This window comes from Oncorhynchus mykiss, chromosome 20 (genome assembly GCF_057628025.1).
Source record: "Oncorhynchus mykiss isolate SJ-2025 chromosome 20, ASM5762802v1, whole genome shotgun sequence".
Lineage (NCBI taxonomy): Eukaryota > Metazoa > Chordata > Actinopteri > Salmoniformes > Salmonidae > Oncorhynchus > Oncorhynchus mykiss.
This window is the reverse complement of record NC_143041.1, coordinates 39,876,699-39,895,416: the sequence shown is the minus strand read 5'-3', so window position 1 is coordinate 39,895,416 and position 18,718 is coordinate 39,876,699. Positions and strand designations below refer to the sequence as shown.

The following is an 18,718-nucleotide window of genomic DNA, read 5'->3' as shown; positions in this document are numbered from 1 at the left end:
ACTATCATTGTTCACAGGCAAAGAGGAAAACTGCCACTCTGAGCAGAAACCTTACACTTTGAATATATAGTCACACGATGACCATGTTTGTCAGTGCAGTTCACACCTACTGTTAAGTCACATGTAAGTGGCTTTGCAGGTAGCTAGTTCTATTGATAATTCATTGGAGACTGTCTGATGTTTTTGGAATGATAATACTCATTAAGAAAAGACTCCCATTTAAGGTGTCTAGAGTAAACATGGATTGAATCATGAACCTAGGCTCCATTGCTAAATACTTCAGACTAAATACCTCAGCTACTTCCGACTGTCCACAAGTGAAAGAGAAGGTGAAGCCCAAAACTGTCCTCTTGACTACAGTATTTATGTTGAAAATTATGTAAAAGTCATCAATTATGGGGATAGTTTCAGAACCAAATAATAATTAAACCCCTGATGACAACCACACAGCTGACTATTTGAAATGACAACATACTGTAGTTTATATACACTACCGTTCAAAAGTTTGGGGTCACTTAGAAATGTCCTTGTTTTTGAAAGAAAAGCACATTTTTGCCCATTAAATTAACATCAAATTGATCAGAAATAGTGTAGACATTGTTAATGTTTAAATGACTATTGTAGCTGGAAATGGCTGATTTTTTTAAATGGAATATCTACATAGGCGTACAGAGGCCCATTATCAGCAACCATCACTCCTGTGTTCCAATGGCACGTTGTGTTAGCTAATCCAAGTTTATAATTTTAAAAGGCTAATTGATCATTAGAAACCCCTTTTGCAATTATGTTAGCACAGCTGAAAACTGTTGATGATTAAAGAAGCAATATAACTGTTCTTCTTTAGACTAGTTGAGTATCTGGAGCATCTGCATTTGCGGGTTCGATTACAGGCTCAAAATGGCCAGAAGGCGGCCAGCATCCCTGAGTCGCCCCTTCACTGTTGACATTGAGACTGGTGTTTTGCGGGTACTATTTAATGAAGCTGCCAGTTGAGGACTTGAAAGGCATCTGTTTCTCATACTAGACACTCTAATGTACTTGACCCCTTGCTCAGTTGTGCACCGGGGCCTCCCACTCTTTCTATTCTGGTTAGAGCCAGTTTGCGCTGTTCTGTGAAGGGAGTAGTACAGAGCGTTGTACGAGATCTTCAGTTTCTCACATGGAATAGCCTTCATTTCTCAGAACAAGAATAGACTGACAGTTTCACAAGAAAGTTCTTTGTTTCTGACCATTTTGAGCCTGTAATTGAACATACAAATGCTGATGCTCCAGATACTCAACTAGTCTAAAGAAGGCTAGTTTTGTTTCTTTAATTAGAACAACAGTTTTCAGCTGTGCTAACAATAGCATAAGGATTTTCTAATGATCAATTAGCCAACATCTGTATTTCTATAGCAACTAGGCTACTTACAGTATGTACACATAACCCCCCCCAAAAAAAGTTTCTTATCAAATACAATCCTTCACACATCAGAAATGTGTCACATTCTTGATTTGGTCCTCCTGAGGCTTGGAAGAATGGAAAGAGAGCAAGTGCACAGCAAACATGTTCACTTCTGGTACCTGTAAATGATATCCTGCAACTACAAATGTGTCTACTCAAAGCAATACAACCTTAATCAGAACAATCTCATAAACTTCGAGAGGAAACTGTTTCAGTCCTTGAGCTTGTGGCTCTGTGTCCCCTCAGCTACAATGTGAGTGTTGTATGAGTGTTTTTCTTCCTCAACTAGTTGTTTTCCTAATCCATGGCCCCTCCATTGGCTCAGTAATGAGTAGCCTACCTCTAGTCTTTCTCTCACTACTCCTAGCAATGCCTTGGCTTGGGTTCCAAAGAGCACTTTCTTTTGGAACCATGGGACCTTTTACTGTGTCCAATTCAAAAGCAAAGGATGGGTTCAACAACAGAAATGGAAGCCTAGATCTATATACGGTATCAAGGTTTTCCTAGGAGGACCTTGGTTGGAGGATCCAGGGTCATCTCCGTCACAGTATAAGAGTGATCACTGCTTTAATTTCTAACAATTCAGAAGGTTGAAACATCATATCCCCTCTCTCAAATAACAGCTTCAATCAGTTCACAAATGTGATTGTTTTGTAACAAATTAGGAAATAATGAAATTCTGTCTCCATTCCCACTCTGTGGCTGTTGTGTTTTGAAACTGGCTAAAGCTAATCCCAGTTCAGAGAGAACACTTAGAACGCAGCACAAGGTCTTAGCATGGTCTAAGTGTCACATAACCTTTATCATGTGGTATGAAGTGTTCATTATAAAGACGTTATAATCAGTGTCATAAGGCAAGAAAATCACTGACATGACATCTTATAACCATTTGTGATAAAGCTTGAGGACATGTTTACATTGTCGTTACGAGTAAAATAAATCAATAGAGATTTGTCACCTCACGTCTCACATAAAATAAATACAAAGACCTTGTCAAAAGAAATTGTACTTTTATTTTATCAATCACATCACTTATACTGTCAGTTTCGAATCATACATAGATAGGAGCATATAATTAGTGGTGTAAAGTGCAAGAGACGATGTCTCATATAACATTTAAGTTTGTTACCGTAGTCTAGCCCAAGCATAGGATGGGCACAAATTGCTCAAGGAATGATGCCTCAGTGTAAAAATTAGTCATTGCTTGCTGCATGAGACGGACTATCTACGTGATGCAGTCAACGATTTTACTTTTCAAGTGATAAAAATAAAATAAGACTACAAAATTACTTTGTAATAACATATTTATTTACCCTTTGGCTCACAAGATGACTGTTTTTGAACAGTGATAGACAGGAGCTGGGACACACACAGTCCAATTGGTCAACAGCTGCATAATACCGCCTGGAATGAAGTCCCGTCAAAATAACAGGAAACAGGTCACTTTTTCTTCCTCCCTTTAATTTTATTATTCAAAGTTTCCGCAACCAGTTTGACTCCTACTTCCTCTTGACGGTGCTCCTTGGACCACTCCTTCTGCAATTGCTTTAGGAGGTCGGGAGTCAGTAAGCCCTCCTGCACTAGGCGGGAGCCTAGGGACTTGTCCAGCTGCCCAGCCTCTACTCCACTGTCCTGGGCCTTGGGAGCTCCTCGAACCCTCCTTGGGGATACTGGGCTGGGCCCCGACCTCCTCTGGCTGGAGAGGGGGTCTATCCCAGGGGTGGCGCTGGTCTCCGTTGCTCGGATAAGTCGTGTGATGTTGCGCACGCCCAACTGAATGATGCTGTCCAGCTCCTGCTGGATCTCCCGGACATGATTGGCATCCGGGAACATGTCCATGAAGCGGTAGCTGGAGACAAAAAGTCCAAAAGAGAGTGTTATTAACATCTGATTGAGAATAATTGCAATAAAGACAATCAATGACCTCATTAGGCACATTGTGTTACTACATTCGGTGATGACCTTTAGCACAACAAGAACATGTGGTCATTTTGATTGGTGAATGGTTTTGGTAAGGTAGAGTGGTGAGACGGGATCACCTGAGCCAGAGGTAGAGGTCTAGCACATCATGGACAGCCTCCAGGTGCACCAGGTCCTTGATGTTCTTGGGTGGGACCAAGGGCCAGCTGACGAGCCGACACACCCAGTCAAAGGTCAGAGGCTCATCTCTGCTGAACTGTCTGGCAAACTGGAGACGGAGAGAGCGTCACCTCAGACACTCAGTGCCTCATCATCCAGACCCAATTACCATAGGATTACCTTTAGACCGTAGTCACCGTAATGTTTCACCCAACCCACAATAGATCTTATCAACACTGCTGCCGTAACAACACTGATGTCATGTTCCTTAAAGCACAACTAACAAAAGCTTATCAATGGTGCTATAGTTACTGTACGACCGGAAGACAGCTCATATCAGAGGCAAACTGGCAACATACTGATCATGCCAGAATATGGAGTGACTCATGCAAGGACGTGTGCTTCCCATGACAAATTCTATATTCCAAACGGTAGACCCATCACTGAATGACAGGAACATTCAGAGGTTAGAGCCCGTATTCACAAAGCGTCTCAGAGGAGGAGCGCTGATCTAGAGTCAGGTTCCCCCTGTCCATACAATCTTGTTAACTCTTTACACTCTTGGGAATTGGCCTGTAGGGCTACATTTGAAATGTTTCTTACAGAATAAATATGGAAAAGAATATGCATATACACGGCAGAAATAAAAAATGAACAGTTCAGAGATCATGGGGAAATTATTTTAAAAGTTGAGGACAACAGTTCACCTGACAAGATTGAATCCAAACATTATAACGTTGATTTGCGCATTTTACATTTACTGTACTTTTTGCCACATCTTATAATGAAATCTGAAAATATGCTGGACATGGAGTTACATAATAACGATATCCATGACAATTCTGGGGTAGGTGCAACATAAGACAAAATAATGACAAGAGTTTGAGTGTGATGTCTAACTGTTGTCTCCAAGTGGACACACCTCTCCAGACTGGGCACAGTTCATAAGGAATTTAAATGTACTTTTATGGCTCAAGGAAAGAGCCTTCAACTATAAGGTGCTTTTTTGATCCCTCCTAGCTTTGCCATTGAGGAACTGAAGCAAACACATTTGTAGGTTGTTTGGAGAACAGCCCTGCATCCCCACCTTTACACAATTACTGTTGTTGTTGTTTAAGCAATCCAAAAAAAGTCCATTATAAATAGCATGTTACTTACTGTACAGCCAATGCATTCCAATTTAGGGCACTTATCAGTGTCCAAATTTGCCATGTTCAACCTGTATACGGGTACGAGTGTAAAGGGTTGATAATGGCCTAAAAGGTGATACCGTATATGACCACTCCTACATTGTGAATGCGGGCCCAGACGTTTTAACCAGTGTTGCTAATTGAATGTGGATGATTCTGCTGTAACGATGTCTCTGCTCCTACCTTCAGGAAGGAGGTGCACACAAAGGGCTGCTTCTTGTTGATGGGCGCAGTGCAGAACACATATCGAGAGCGCAGGTTGAGGGGAATGTGCTGGATCATGTCAGCCAGGAACTTGAAGTCATCAATGTTGCACACAAAGTACATACCATCAACTTGCGAGAGGCTCACAAATATATCCTGGGGATAGAAAGAAAAAGGGTTACTTTTAAATTAACACAAATAATTCTATACTAATCTGTGAATTTAACAGTAAATCTTAATTTTCATTACAGAGTAATTTGTAGTGAAGTAAAGTTACTTACTATCAGATTGGACAAGGTGGCATCAGGTAAGTGGTAGGCAAACATTTCAATCTGCTCTGCTGTAGGGTGCAGCCCAGCTATCTAGGATTCGGAAAATTAACATAATGTCATACTTCATTGTCATTAAATAAAGGATATTAAATAGTCAGATATACCACACACAGGAGATCAAAGGTCAGACACGGTCCATATTCCTCACCTCGATGGCGTGGACGGTCCTGCTGAGTATCTCCTTGAGGATAGGCAGGTCGTCGCGGTGCATGGTGGTGACCTCGCCCTCTTTAAAGATGGAGCTGAAGCGTCCGGCCCGCCCAGCGATCTGGAGAGCCTGAGACGTGGAGATGGTGTTTAGCTCCTTCTCACCCTTCTCATTGATGTTGGGTTTCACCAAGGAGTTGAAGATGATTCTCTTGATACTCCTAATGTGGGAGGGGCATGGTAGACAGAGCTTATACAGCTGTAGGATCTTAAATTTGAGCCAGTGTGCTACAGCAGCAAAATAATCCTGCAGCAAGAGGAAATGTGAATTATTACGTGGACTATAATTAATGGACATTTTTGTAGGGGTTGATAGATTTTTTTGGTAAAGGAAAAATAAATGAAAATTCAAAGTAAAAATGACAAATGTCGTACATTTCAATTACAAGTTGTACATTTCGTGCATTGCAACAACTACAACGCTGCAGCGTTGACTGAAATCAAACTAAACTGAAATCAACTAATCATGCAATAATTTTTTTTTTCTTTCTGTTTAGTAGTTTTATGACAATGTGTAGAACAATGTACTTCAAACATAATATGGATTGTCAGAGGTCAATTAAAACAATAAGCTAACAAGATCAGCTTCAACGCTCAACTCACAGGTTAAGTCCCATCCCGATGGCATCTGTTGCAACCAGGATCTTACATGGGTCCTCTGGGTCATTGAACTTCTTTGCTTGAGATAGCTTGGTCCCTGTTTAGCGGATGATTGACAGTGCTTTAATGATACACACTATTACACCTCAAGGATTGAGTGATGTCACGGCGGGAGTACATCAGCCATTTTGTTTTTCTGTCCAGCACCCGAACAAGTTGAATGTCCATATTTTTACATTTTTCACTCCATTCTAAATCTCCATCACCTCAATCACTGTGGACATATAAGAACAGAGGAAAGCCTTACCGGGTGGAAGGCTTCCGTAGATGACGGCACACTCCAGGCCTCGGCTCTCGATCTGCCTACTGATGGAGTAAATATCGTTTTTGCTGAAGCAGACAACACAGTCGCCTGGTCTCAGGTTATCCAGAGACTCCACAGCACGGTCCAGAATTGAGCACGGACTGAGCCTCTTGTAGTTACGAACCTGCCAGTAGAATATGTCAACTGTAAGACACTTGGCTTTTTTTTCTAAACACTAGAAGTCCGAGTTTTTAATTGATATTCAGCAGAATCATGTAAATGACAAGCAGGCCTCTACCCCAAATGACTGACAGTCTCATTAGAAGCCGAACACACTAATGTTCAGTAGACTGGCCAGACTCACCTCCACCTCTTCACCAGTTGTGTACATGAGCTCTGTGACAAAGTTAATCACAGCAGGCTCTCCGCACACATGGATCTCCTCAGCACACAAACCTATTCCCAGACAGAGAAAAACAAATAATCCATTAGTTATTACTGTGAAATTATAATTTTACCATATTGTTATTGATCTAGTAAATAGCTGGTAATTTCTATACAATAACAATACAGTGAAGTTACTGACCGAGAAGAGCCCTGGTCCAAGCCCATCCCCTCGATATGTCCCTAATCATCTGGATCTCATCAATAACCGCTACTTCATCTGTACAGAACACAGAGGACGACACGTTTCACATGTTAGTGAACACAGCAGGTGATAACCAATGTCAACAAATATCTAGCTCTAGCAGAACATAAACCCAATACTTACATGGAAGTGATAAAATAAACATATTTCATGTACATGAGGTTAAGTTGAGAGGTAAGATAAGACACTGACATGGAGTTGTGACACTGCACATCTCGATAGTACAGGCCACATGCTCAGCTTGTCCCCCCTCCGCATCCACAAATGTTCTCTCTTCTCCTGTCACCAAATCACATGGCACGCCCTGGGGAGAAAGAAACTTTGATTTAACGTCCTCCTTCGACATAGAGCTCTGAGAATTAAATTAAACATTTTTGTTTCAAGGTATTAGCTACACAAAAAGCTTTCTTAATGTCTTCTCTATGGAGGTTTACTAGTGAACGAGGGGTCATACTAACAGCAGTGTTGCTCTTTTCAAAGATCTCGTGGGCCAACAGCTTTAGCGGTCCACAGTAGACACCAGACTTGGCAGCCAGGTATCTCTGAATTGCATGATGGGTCTTTCCACTGTTGGTCGGACCAGCATGGAATATCACCTTCCTCTGGATGGCTCTAGCCTCTGGGTACCTGGGAAACGTTCAGGTGCATGGCTGAAAGACACTTGTGTGGAGTATTGTGTGAACACAGCGCTGTATGTATAAATATCTTGAGCGTTGGGCGAGTAACCGAAAGGTCGCTGGTTCGAATACATGAGCCGACAAGGTGAAAGATCTGCCGATGTGCACTTGAACAAGGCACTTAAATCCTAATTTGCCCTTGGGGCACCGCCTTACTATGGCTGACCCTTTTAAAAACAACACATTTCACTGCACCTATCCCTGTGTATGTGACAATAAAACCACAAAAACTATTGTATAATGTGTTTAATGTTGAGATCACATGAAGATGAGGTGATACTTACCAATTAGCTGGTACACGCAGATCACTGATTTTTCGTAGATCCTCCATGCAGTCCAGCATGGGGAAAATCTGCTTTGCATGTCTCATGAAGTAAGGATAGAGGTCATCTATGTGGCCTGGTGAACACAAGCAAACACACTCATCAGTTGAGAGGGTGTGATGGGGTTGGAATTCAGTTCCAACTCACAGTTGCTTTCAATCACCTGATTCATTAAGTCATAAGAAGAGTGTTGTACTCACCTGCTCCACAGCATATATCATTGAGGATGATATGAAGGTCTGCACTGAGTGTAGAGATTTCCAGCACATACTTCCGAAAGCTGATGAAGGCTTGGTGAAAGAGACGAGCTAACAACACAGAGATGAATGTTTTGGTATGCCCATGAGGCTTGGTTGGAAGAGTATGATCACTAAACATATATTTGATGAGGGTACCATACCAGTAGGCCAACTAGTTGAAAATGATTGTTGTTCTCACCATCGAGACCTTGATCCGCAGCAATTTTTTGCATCTCATTCCGCTTGTAGAACTTATTCAGTATTTTTAGAAGTTCACCTGTTAGGAGAAACCACATAGTAATGACTGATAAAACAGCCATGTAGCAGGCCTACTCTTGAAGCTATAAACAATTATAGGAAGAGAGTCCCAGCAAACAGCTTTCACAAAAATATATATTGACAGGGAATGTGACCAAACGTTCACAAGTCTCAGACTCATAGCAAGCTGTTACTGAGACATGGCTGTAAGACTCCATAGTATACCGTTAGAATACAGCCCCCATGTCTCACGGCCATGGCTGCCCCAGTATACCGTTACTCTTAGCCAAAGGACTTTACATGGTCTGCTTAAAGGCGAATTGGCTCTGGAAGCCACACAAATATTGCATCCAAACATGAAGCCATTCTCAATTGCAGCACGGTTCTAGAAACATAAATCCCTCTACTTTCATATCACATTGTTACAGGTTTTGGTTTTCCCATTTAGATTTCGAGGTTGGACGTTACCACGTTGGGTGCACCGATTGGTGCCACCTTGTTAGTCAGTATGTGTTACACCTGTGCTGACTTGTCATCCTCATTAGTCAGAAGGCATTTCACTTTTGCTGGCACTGAAGATATTTAAGAGCACCTGGTTCAGTGCTCCAGTTAGCTTGAGCGATTTGGAGGGTTAGTTGGCCCTCCCTATTAGATTTTTTAAAGAATTCATTAAGAGTGTGGAGCCGGTGCTAGATATAGGTTGGGAAACGTACCTCAATGCAGGCATGGGATATGCCACTGAACTCCAAATTGTACCTTTATCCACACTGCTCCATCAAGAAGATTGACGTACTGCTAGTTTTCCTGGACAACTGCCATTTTCATCCTCATGCTAGTTAGCAGCAGCCATTATGGAATGGCACGTTGCATTGAACAAATGGGTTGGTTGGCTGACACGGCCATTCCAAAATGCCCCGGTGGCTTCTGCTAACTAGCATGAGGGCAGAAAGGGTTGTTTCTGGGAAACTGGCAGTATTTCGATCTTCTTGATCATAGTGTGGATAAAGGTACAATGGCCTATTCCATCTCTGCATTGAGATACATTTCCCCACCCATATCTCGTGGCAGTTCCATGGTGTCTTCATGTAAACGTGATTGCCTTGTGACCTCAGTGCAGCTTATTGTAAACAAGCATAATGATACATGATCTTCCAATATTGTGTATAACCCTGGAAGACAGACAGGGGGTGCTGTATTGAAGCCACCTCGCAGCCATCTTGGCACTAAATTACAAAAATATGTCAATTTCAGCTATACTAACAGCTCATCTGTCTAATTGGCACTCAACATTAACATAGCGCAACAATATAGATGTTAAAAATACAGTACTTTTGTCCAAAGGTTGCGTGAGCTCAGCTCCCACAGCCCAACCATCGTCGACATCACTCTTGATGTTGAGAGGCACAAATAGTGAGGTGTCTGGTGATCGTGACGAACTGTTCGAATAAACACCTCGTCTGGAGGTCAGAGGACCAGACCAGGGGTCTTTCAATAACGTTGTCGATCCAAAGTTTCCACAACGACTGTCCACCAGAGTGTTTTTGTTTCGTACAGATATGGCGCATATTCTGGGCTGTACTCTTGAGAACAACAGCATACAGCGGTTTACTGACATCATTGGTTGCTAGATACAGTCCGCGATTATGTTGCCTTGTCTGGTGTGTGTCAATTAACACTTTTCAATGTCCCATTTTATGCTATGTGCCATAATCTTTTGCTGGTACGTTTTTGCACAGTATTGTAGCAGAGGACTGTCTACATGGGCTTCATTCTGTGATACAACGTGCAGGAGGACCCTTGTTTGCATTGGAGTCCAAAAATATGCCTGTAGCAATATGTAAAAATATATATCATAGTAATTCAGGAAATGCGTTGATTTAATTAGAAAACATATAATTGTGTCTATAAAAATACCGTGATTATACATTCAAATGATATATGTACTATATGAGCACACATCTACTGATAATACTCTGGCATGTCTGTGGTGCCTACATTTCACAAATCAAAAGGTCCTTGAAAAGGTCAAAGCCGGATCGAAGGTTAAAGTGCGCATCGCTAAAAACCTGAAAACAAATGTTAGTTATAAATGATGATCGCGTTTGGGGAGGTGCTGCCTTCATATTCATACCTGAACACAATTCATGGAAATAAAGCAACAACAAAAAAAAACATTTCTGGGATTCAGCGTGATATAAGAGGTGTAGCGTGAGTTTGCGTGATCGATGTTAGACAGTCAATCATTGGCCAGAAGTTCATCAACAGAGCCACTCACAACCCATCATTGAAGAAGCCGTGGGACAGGCCAAATGGACCACAGATACACCCATGTCCATAATGCTGAAGCTGACCTAGAAGAAAGGAAGAAAAAATACAAAAATACAAAATACAAAAAAAAAACACAAAATACAACAACAACAAAAAGTGTGTATGAAAATGTGTTGATATGTGAAAATGTGTAGATATATATATATATATACTCCTTAGCACCCCGACCCCTCTCCCCATGCACAGCTGTGGGCTATCATTTTAATGACGTTCTTTTATCCCTTTTTTTATTTTATTTTTTACCTCTATTTTTACAACAAAACACCACGAACTCATGTCGGGAAAAGCAAAAAGGCGAAACTAATCTACAACCGTTCTGATAAAAAACCTTAGGGCATTCAGCCTTGGGGGATGCCCTGCTGACCACACCCTTCTTCCTTGTTCCTGGCCTGCCCTGCCTCTTCCACCAATCCAATTGTTTCTTATGGACAGAAAAGAGCAGAGGCTCTGAGCTGTCCGATCAGGTCCATTGTCTACTTGATGTCAATTGCATGTGTCTCATGGTGAATGCGTGAGAGTTAGCAGCTCTAGTTATACACAAATGCAAACGTTAACTTCATGCACGAAATTAAAATGCCTACTATAACTCAGCATTTGAGTGAGATCAATGGACCACAATATTCTTGTGATAGGTAACATTTGAATGCATATAACCAGGTAAAATCCAAATGTGCAAATCCCTGTAGGTCCCTAGGACCAGGCTTGAAAACCCTAATATACTGAACATAAATATAAACGCAACGTGCATCAATTTCAGTTCATATAAGGAAACCAGTCAATTGAAATAAATTCATTAGGCCCTAATATATGAATTTCACATTACTGGAAATATAGATATTGTTCTGTTTGTGAAAGGTAACTTAAAAAAGGTAGGGGCGTGGATCAGAAAACCAGTCAGTATCTGGTGTGACCATTTGCAGCACAGCACATCTCCTTCACCTAGAGTTGATCAGGTTGTTGATTGTGGCCTGTGCAACGTTGTCCCACTTCTCTTCAATGGCTGTGAGAAATTGCTGGATATTGGCGGGAACTGGAATACGCTGTCATGCACATCAATCCAGAGCATCCCATACATGTTCAATGGGTGACATGTCTGGTGAGTATGCTGACCATTGAAATGTAGAGGTAAATCGAACACAACCTCAAAAGCTAGCTAATGAGGTGACGCATGCAGGACACTTAAGGCTGATGAGTAAGTGTCACATCCCAATATTTTCAGCTTCCTGGAACTGTGTAAAGATCCTTGCGACATGGGGCTGAGCATTATGATGCTGAAACATGAGGTGATGGCGGCAGATGAATGGTACGACAATGGGCCTCAGGATCTCGTCACGGTATCTCTGTACATTCAAATTGCCATCGATAAAATGCAATTCTGTTTGTTGTCCGTAGCTTATAGGTGCCCCTACCATAACCCCACTGTCCCCATGAGGCACTATGTTCACAACGTTGACATCAGCAAACTTCTCGCCAACACAACTCCATTTCCGGCAACAGCTCTGGTGGTCATTACTGCAGTCAGCATGCCAATTGCACCCTACCTCAAAACTTGAAACATCTGTGGCATTGTGTTGTGTGACAAAACTGCACATTTTAGTGGCATTTTTTTGTCCCCAGCACAAGGTGCACCTGTGTAATGATCATGCCATTTAATCAGCTTCTTGATATGCCACACTTGTCAGGTGGATGGATTATCTTGTCAAAGGAGAAATGCTCACTAACAGGAATGTAAACAAATTTGTGCTCAAAATTTGAGAGAAATAAGCTTTTTGTACGTATTGGACAATTTCGGGGATCTTTTATTTCAGCTCATGAAACCAACACTTTACATGTTGCATTTATATTGTTATTCAGTGCATAAGTAATCAAAACGTATTAAAGACATCACTCCAATACATACAAGTCTAAATTCGCATTTCCTTTGAGTCGATGACAGATGGATATAGACAGGTTGGATATATACAAATGTTCAACGTCCACACAAGTCTGTTACATTGGACCCAGTATAAAAATTAACATGCAGTGGTGGGTCAGGGCAGTATTTGGCATAACAGTTTCTTCATGACCTTACAGGCACTTAAAAAATATATTGCCTGTATAGTGTTCAGATGTAGCACAGCCCCATCTGAGTTTAAATATTTAACCTTAGAGAAATTATGTGAAGTGATATTTCCCTAAATCTAGTCCCCCAAAAAATGTAAGTACCCATTAAACAGCATTTTGTCTCACCTCAATCCAATGCCCCTAGCAAAAGCATTTATTGATATAATATATTTGAAGGCGCAAATTACAAGAAAAAGTGAAGTGAAAAAAAGAATCAAACTACAGGTTATAGCTACACTAAAAGACTTAGGAGTTAGAAATCTTTTACATCTTAAGGTGAATTATAAACAAGGTACTATTTGAGCTCAAATAATGCCTATTGTCTTACAGCTTGACCTTAGAAATTGACCCGACTGCCAGCATTGACATGATACTAACCCATCACATTCAATTTGACCTGCTTACATGCACTGGAACATCCTTTGAAATATCTAGAAGTGAATGATTGTATGCCAGTGTTGAGCCAAACCAAGTGCCTCTTTTACAGAGAGGGTAGGTCCCCCAAAAATGTGATGGTAGCTCCCATTCCAGTGCTATTTATTGTGTGTCAAAGAGACGAGTCCATACAGTACGCTAAACAGAGTAGACCCAGCACAGTCAGATGCACCAGTAGGTCACTGTCACATTGCAGAAGGTAGATCTATTAAATGGCTGACTCTTTATTTTCTCCTTGCGTGTCAAGTTGCACTTCCTCTCTCTTCTCATTTGCTTTAAGCTATAATCAGAAGCATTCTCAGCATTTTTCCGTTTCACTCCGATTGGCTTTCACATTTCGGGTTGCTGCTCAGCAGTAAGCGTCGGCCGTGGCTCCGGCGACTCGTAGCGTTGGAAGTTCCGCTTCCTTATTTTCTCAGGAGCTTTCCTCCAGAGAACGACCTCCTAGTAATAGAGAAGAATTACATCAACAGTGATCCTCTCATAGGTTATTGTAAATGTGCATACTGAGATGAGACGATCGCTTTCAATAATACTATAGGCCTACTTCCTCGTTTTGAGTTCAAACTACTGTAATATTTAACTTCTGTAATATTTTGCTACCACAGATATACACTACATGACCAAAAGTATGTGGACACCATCGAACATCTTGGTTGGTACCCCTTTGCTGCTACAACAGCCTCCACTCTTCTGGGAAGGTTTTCCACTAGACGTTGAAAGATTGCTGCGTGGACTTACATTCAGCCACAAGAACATTAGTGAGGTCGGCACTGATGTTAGGCGATTAGGCCTGGCTCACAGTCCGCGTTCCAATTCATCCCAAAGGTGTTTGATGGGGTTGAGGTCAGGGCTCTGTGCAGGCCAGTAAAGATCTTTCACGCCAATCTCGACAAGCCCTTTCTGTATGGACCTCGCTAGGTGCACCGTGGCTCCGGTACTAACCACTAAACATTGTCATGCTGAAACAGGAAAGGTCCTTCCCCAAACTGTTGCCACAAAGTTGGAAGCACAGAATCGTATGCTGTAGCGTTAACATTTCCATTCACTGGAACTAAGGGCCCGAATCATGAAAAACAACCCCAAACCATTATTCCTCCTCCACCAAACTTTACAGTTGGCACTATGCATTGGGGCAGGTAGCATTCTCCTGGCATCCGCAAAATCCAGATTAGTTTGTTGGACTGCCAGACTACCAGATGGCAAAGAGTGATTCATGGCGGAGAGCTTTACACCACTCCAAATAAAGAAAAACCCTTGAATGAGTAGGTGTGTCCAAACTTCTGTCTGGTACTCTATTCTATGTAGTGTATCTGCAGTCTTGGAACAATAACAACAGACTGGTAAATAGAGGTCGGTTTTGATGTTCTGTACCTGCTGTTTGAAGTATCTCCTGTCCTCCTCATCCACGAGCACTAGGTTGAGGAAGTACCGCACAGAGAACTTCTTGTTGACATCCCTCATGGTGGCTGTCAGGTCGTAGCCAGCCAAAAACAGACGGATGGGAATGGACTCTCCTAAGAGTGAAAGAACAGGCATGAAGAGGATTGTGAAACAAGTTCCATGGCAAGAAGAGACAGACGTACACTACAAGTCCTGAAAACATTAAACTGCTTTGGTGGGGCGGAATAACAAAATAAAATAGATAATGAAATAAAAATCATAATATTGGGACAAATCAACACCATATTGTGCATACCTTTCACAGGGGCGCCATCCATTATGTCATACTTGGCAACAGTGTCCGTCTCTGTAGTTGTGCTAGGCCCTGCGAAGGAATATCACATGACCAAATACATACATTTCACACTGTTCTTAAAGCAAACGCAGAGATTACAGGGAAGTTTTAGGTTTTCACAAAATTTGAAATCTGAAGAATCTGGAACATTCAATAATTTAAAATAAAAATGTTATTTAAAAGAGTAACATCTTATGCCGTTTTAAGTTAACTTTCCCTTTAAGTAAACCTCATCTCACCTATTCCAGTCATCTCCTTCTTTATCAACTGAAGTTCCATGTGCTGGATTTTGATTCTCACCAGAAGGAAATAGATTTTACCCACAATGACATCTTTCAAGTGGTACCTGAGAAGACAGTCGAGGTCAGGTCAAGTTATACATTTATAACAATGTAAATATAAATTCTAATCATTTATTTAATTTATAACTTCTGAATCTGAAACCGATTTTGACATGTATTTGCTACTGTGCTATGGTTTGAATGCATGAATGTCTTATAGTGATATATATATCTTACTTGGACTTGTTGTATTCAAACTCTATGTGTAGACAGTCTTCAATGCCAACTTCCATTTTAATGGAATTATTCACATCAGGGTAAGTAGCCAGCTGATGGACAATGAGCTCATACTCTTTCACCAGATCAGACAGTCTCCTCATTACTGTCACTTTGAGGAAATATCTACAGGAAATAACAAAAGGAGAGTTATGGATGGTTTACAACAATGCAAATGACATTAAACCGACACACTGCTTATATTCATAAGGTGGATGCAGCAATGACAACAAGAAGCCATCTGATGCAGTTTCACTGATCATCTCAAGCTGTGCCAATAGAAAAGGACGATGCAGAGGATATCTGGTTATGACAGAGTCTTGTGCGCTAACCTCAGTCGGACATTGGTTCCAACGTAAGATTCATAGGGCTTCTCCACCTGCGTGAACTCAAAGTCGTAGCTTCGGTTCTGGGTCAACTCCCCTGGCAGGGCAAGCTCCTTCACCAGGTTAACAAACTCATGTGTGTTGCTTTTATCACTGAAGAGCTCTGAAAGAAATAGACCACAAGTTTAAACACCTCTGTTAGGTTCATCACATCACAAACAGGAACCTAACATTTCCAATAAGCACATCCGTTGTAACAAGGGAAACATTTATTTTAACAAAAGTATAAATAGAGTCCTAAATCTATTAACCTAGATTGTCCTGTATTAGATTTTAACTTTTGTCCTATGATCAGACATTCAGATATTAATATGGTATTTGTAGGCGTCACCAAACTTCCTCAGTCAGTTTGACAACATTGAAACACTTAGTAATGGTTGGGGAATCCTCACAGAAACACTTTGCCACCAGGCCAGAGTGTGTGCTGTGGAGTGTGGACAACTGCGGTTTTCACATGACAAGCACATGCTTTGCTAAGCGGTTTAGCATAAATGAGACTGATAGCACACTTGGTTTCTGAACCAATGAACAATGCATGGTTGGTGTTTGAGGTGGGCGCTGCTGTAAGGTTACAATGTCAAAATATAAAATTTACACAAACTCACCAATCTGCCCAACAAACTCAATTCGAATCCCCTGGTGTTCAAGTCTCTTGCCCGTCTGCCTCACATTGAGATTCACCTTTACAAGAAAACACAAACATGTTATGGGGTATTGGCATAGGACACAGTAGCTATGTTTCCATTAGCTTGTCAACATTCAGAAAGTTCGCATAAAAAAAAAAAATAGATGCGACAATTGCCTGCTAAGGTGTGTTTCCATTTAACTATCCAGACGATAAAAACACATGGACGTAATGACATCACACCTAAAGAAAACCTACAGTGTTGAATAAAAATGTGTTTCCATTAGCCATTTACGCAAATAACCTAATAAATTGGCGACAGCCTGTAGCCAATGTCCTCCCACCTATCTGTTCTATGTCTCAAGTAGCCCTGGGAAAACCAGCATGGATAGAATTAAATAATTTACAAATATTTGCCATATTCTAATAATTCTCGTGTCAACATATCACCACGGCCCATGCCATGTTGAAACTTCAACTGTAATAATTATTGGACGGTGAAACTTGCCAACCAACCAGAAAAGCAACGCGAAGCAATTCAGTCATTCCTGAAAGTCAGGACAATCACTGTCCTGCAAAACAACATTACTTTTATAGTTGAACATTTTTATTTGAAAGCAGTAGGCATTTAGAATTAAATGTGGGATGGCACTTTAGAGTTACGCGCGATGAGGTCACGGGCCCCGGGTACCTTCAAAATGATTTGTTGCAATAAAGAAATGTCATGTCAAGTGTGTGTATGTGCGCAACGCTCACCTTCCCAGAGACAGATTCTCCATCATAAAAAAGGTAGTTCTTTTCCACTTTTCCATCCTCTGTTTTGAGTTCTGCAGTCTTCCTAGTCTCTGCATCATTGAGTAGGACATCAATTTCACACACAGGACCAAATAAACCACCCAGGAAACTCTGAAACACAGGAAGACTTAATAAGTATACAATCATCTCAAAGGCACATACAATCGTATAACGTTACACAGGCACAGAATCGGCTAACCTGACAGCTGACGTTAACACAGTCAACATTTCTAGTAGTTTTGACTGGATTGAGCGCTCCGCGTACCCTCGATAAAGATGAATGGAGGATTGTTCATGCATTGTGTGCAAACTGACGGTTTTCCGGGCTGACGATTGTATACCAGCCATGTCCAACTCTGATTATGAGATGGAGCTACGTCAGGATGCCACTGGGCCACTTGTGTAGAATTAAAGTATAATTGAGTTATACTCCAGTCTAGTTGGTGGCGGTAATGCAACCGCAATTAAACCTCATCGACAAATAAAATTTCTCGTGACATCCAGCAACTTTGTGTAGCTTTCATCGATAATCACCACAAAGTGATCAATTATATAACTGCTACATTAGCAAATTGCCGCCAACTAAAACGTGTTAGTTATCTAGCTACAGCTGGAAGAACACAGTGGGCCTCCGACCCCTGTCTGTGTTGATACCGAACCTAACGTCGTTATGCTAGGCTAGATATCCGTTAGCCAAGCTAGCTAACGAATTAGGGGGAAAAACGAAACAAATGGTCAGAATGACAGCTTTAGCACATCTCTTTATGTATGTGTTGCTACTTCTTTCATTTGAACTCACCATTTCATCTGTTTAAACTGCTGTGACAGCTAGCTAGCCTCCGTGTTGCTAATTCCTGTGTCGATACACAAAACAGAGAAGCAGTATATCTGTGAATACAGAAGCAATGGCAACACATACCTTTCAAAATAAAAGTCCAACGTCTAGCGATGTAATTTTTTTAGTCCACTGCTGCTGCAAATTTTCACATTCACTGTTTGCAGATGATTGAGTACTTTTCTGAAGGTTTTGGCAAAATCTCTGTCTACAGTAACTTTCTTTAGAAGAGGCAGTTTATCGGTAATATATTTTGACTTTGATATAGCAGCACGTTGTGTATCAAGACAGCGTTACTTGGGGTGCATTTATAAATTCACACTGGTTATCCACTCCAATTTCAGAGCACTGTCGTTTGAGTGTGCCTGAGCGCAGAATAACTGATGAATTTACTAACCCACAACAATATT

General features: G+C 41.3%; 2 protein-coding genes across 4 annotated transcripts; both read right to left on the bottom strand.

Moving 5' to 3' along the window:
- Positions 1-2,437: 2,437 nt before the first annotated feature.
- On the bottom strand, positions 2,438-10,322 carry LOC110499406 (ATP-dependent RNA helicase SUPV3L1, mitochondrial). 3 transcript variants are annotated; one of them, XR_016489509.1, is made up of 15 exons: positions 9,836-10,322; positions 8,448-8,525; positions 8,210-8,317; positions 7,971-8,085; positions 7,468-7,636; positions 7,202-7,313; positions 6,947-7,024; positions 6,725-6,816; positions 6,364-6,544; positions 6,060-6,153; positions 5,398-5,703; positions 5,199-5,279; positions 4,897-5,073; positions 3,484-3,632; positions 2,438-3,293 (listed from the first exon to the last, which is right to left on the bottom strand). XR_016489509.1 is itself a non-coding variant. In XM_021576534.3 (15 exons), the coding sequence occupies exons 1-15, from the start codon at positions 10,122-10,124 to the stop codon at positions 2,885-2,887; spliced, it is 2,352 nt and encodes a 783-aa protein (XP_021432209.1). In that variant the 5' UTR covers positions 10,125-10,322; the 3' UTR covers positions 2,438-2,884. The 3 variants fall into 3 exon arrangements, 2 of the variants coding, with proteins under 2 accessions (XP_021432209.1, XP_021432210.2); XM_021576534.3 differs by having other exon boundaries at positions 5,398-5,617; XM_021576535.3 differs by lacking the exon at positions 9,836-10,322 and adding an exon at positions 8,732-8,987 and having other exon boundaries at positions 5,398-5,617.
- Positions 10,323-12,600: 2,278 nt separating this feature from the next.
- Positions 12,601-18,394, bottom strand: LOC110499405 (vacuolar protein sorting-associated protein 26A). Its single transcript, XM_021576533.3, has 9 exons — positions 18,273-18,394; positions 17,435-17,584; positions 16,659-16,734; positions 16,000-16,156; positions 15,629-15,793; positions 15,350-15,456; positions 15,072-15,140; positions 14,747-14,889; positions 12,601-13,816 (listed from the first exon to the last, which is right to left on the bottom strand). Exons 1-9 carry the CDS (start codon positions 18,273-18,275, stop codon positions 13,703-13,705), a joined length of 984 nt encoding a protein of 327 aa, XP_021432208.1. The 5' UTR covers positions 18,276-18,394; the 3' UTR covers positions 12,601-13,702.
- Positions 18,395-18,718: the final 324 nt, after the last annotated feature.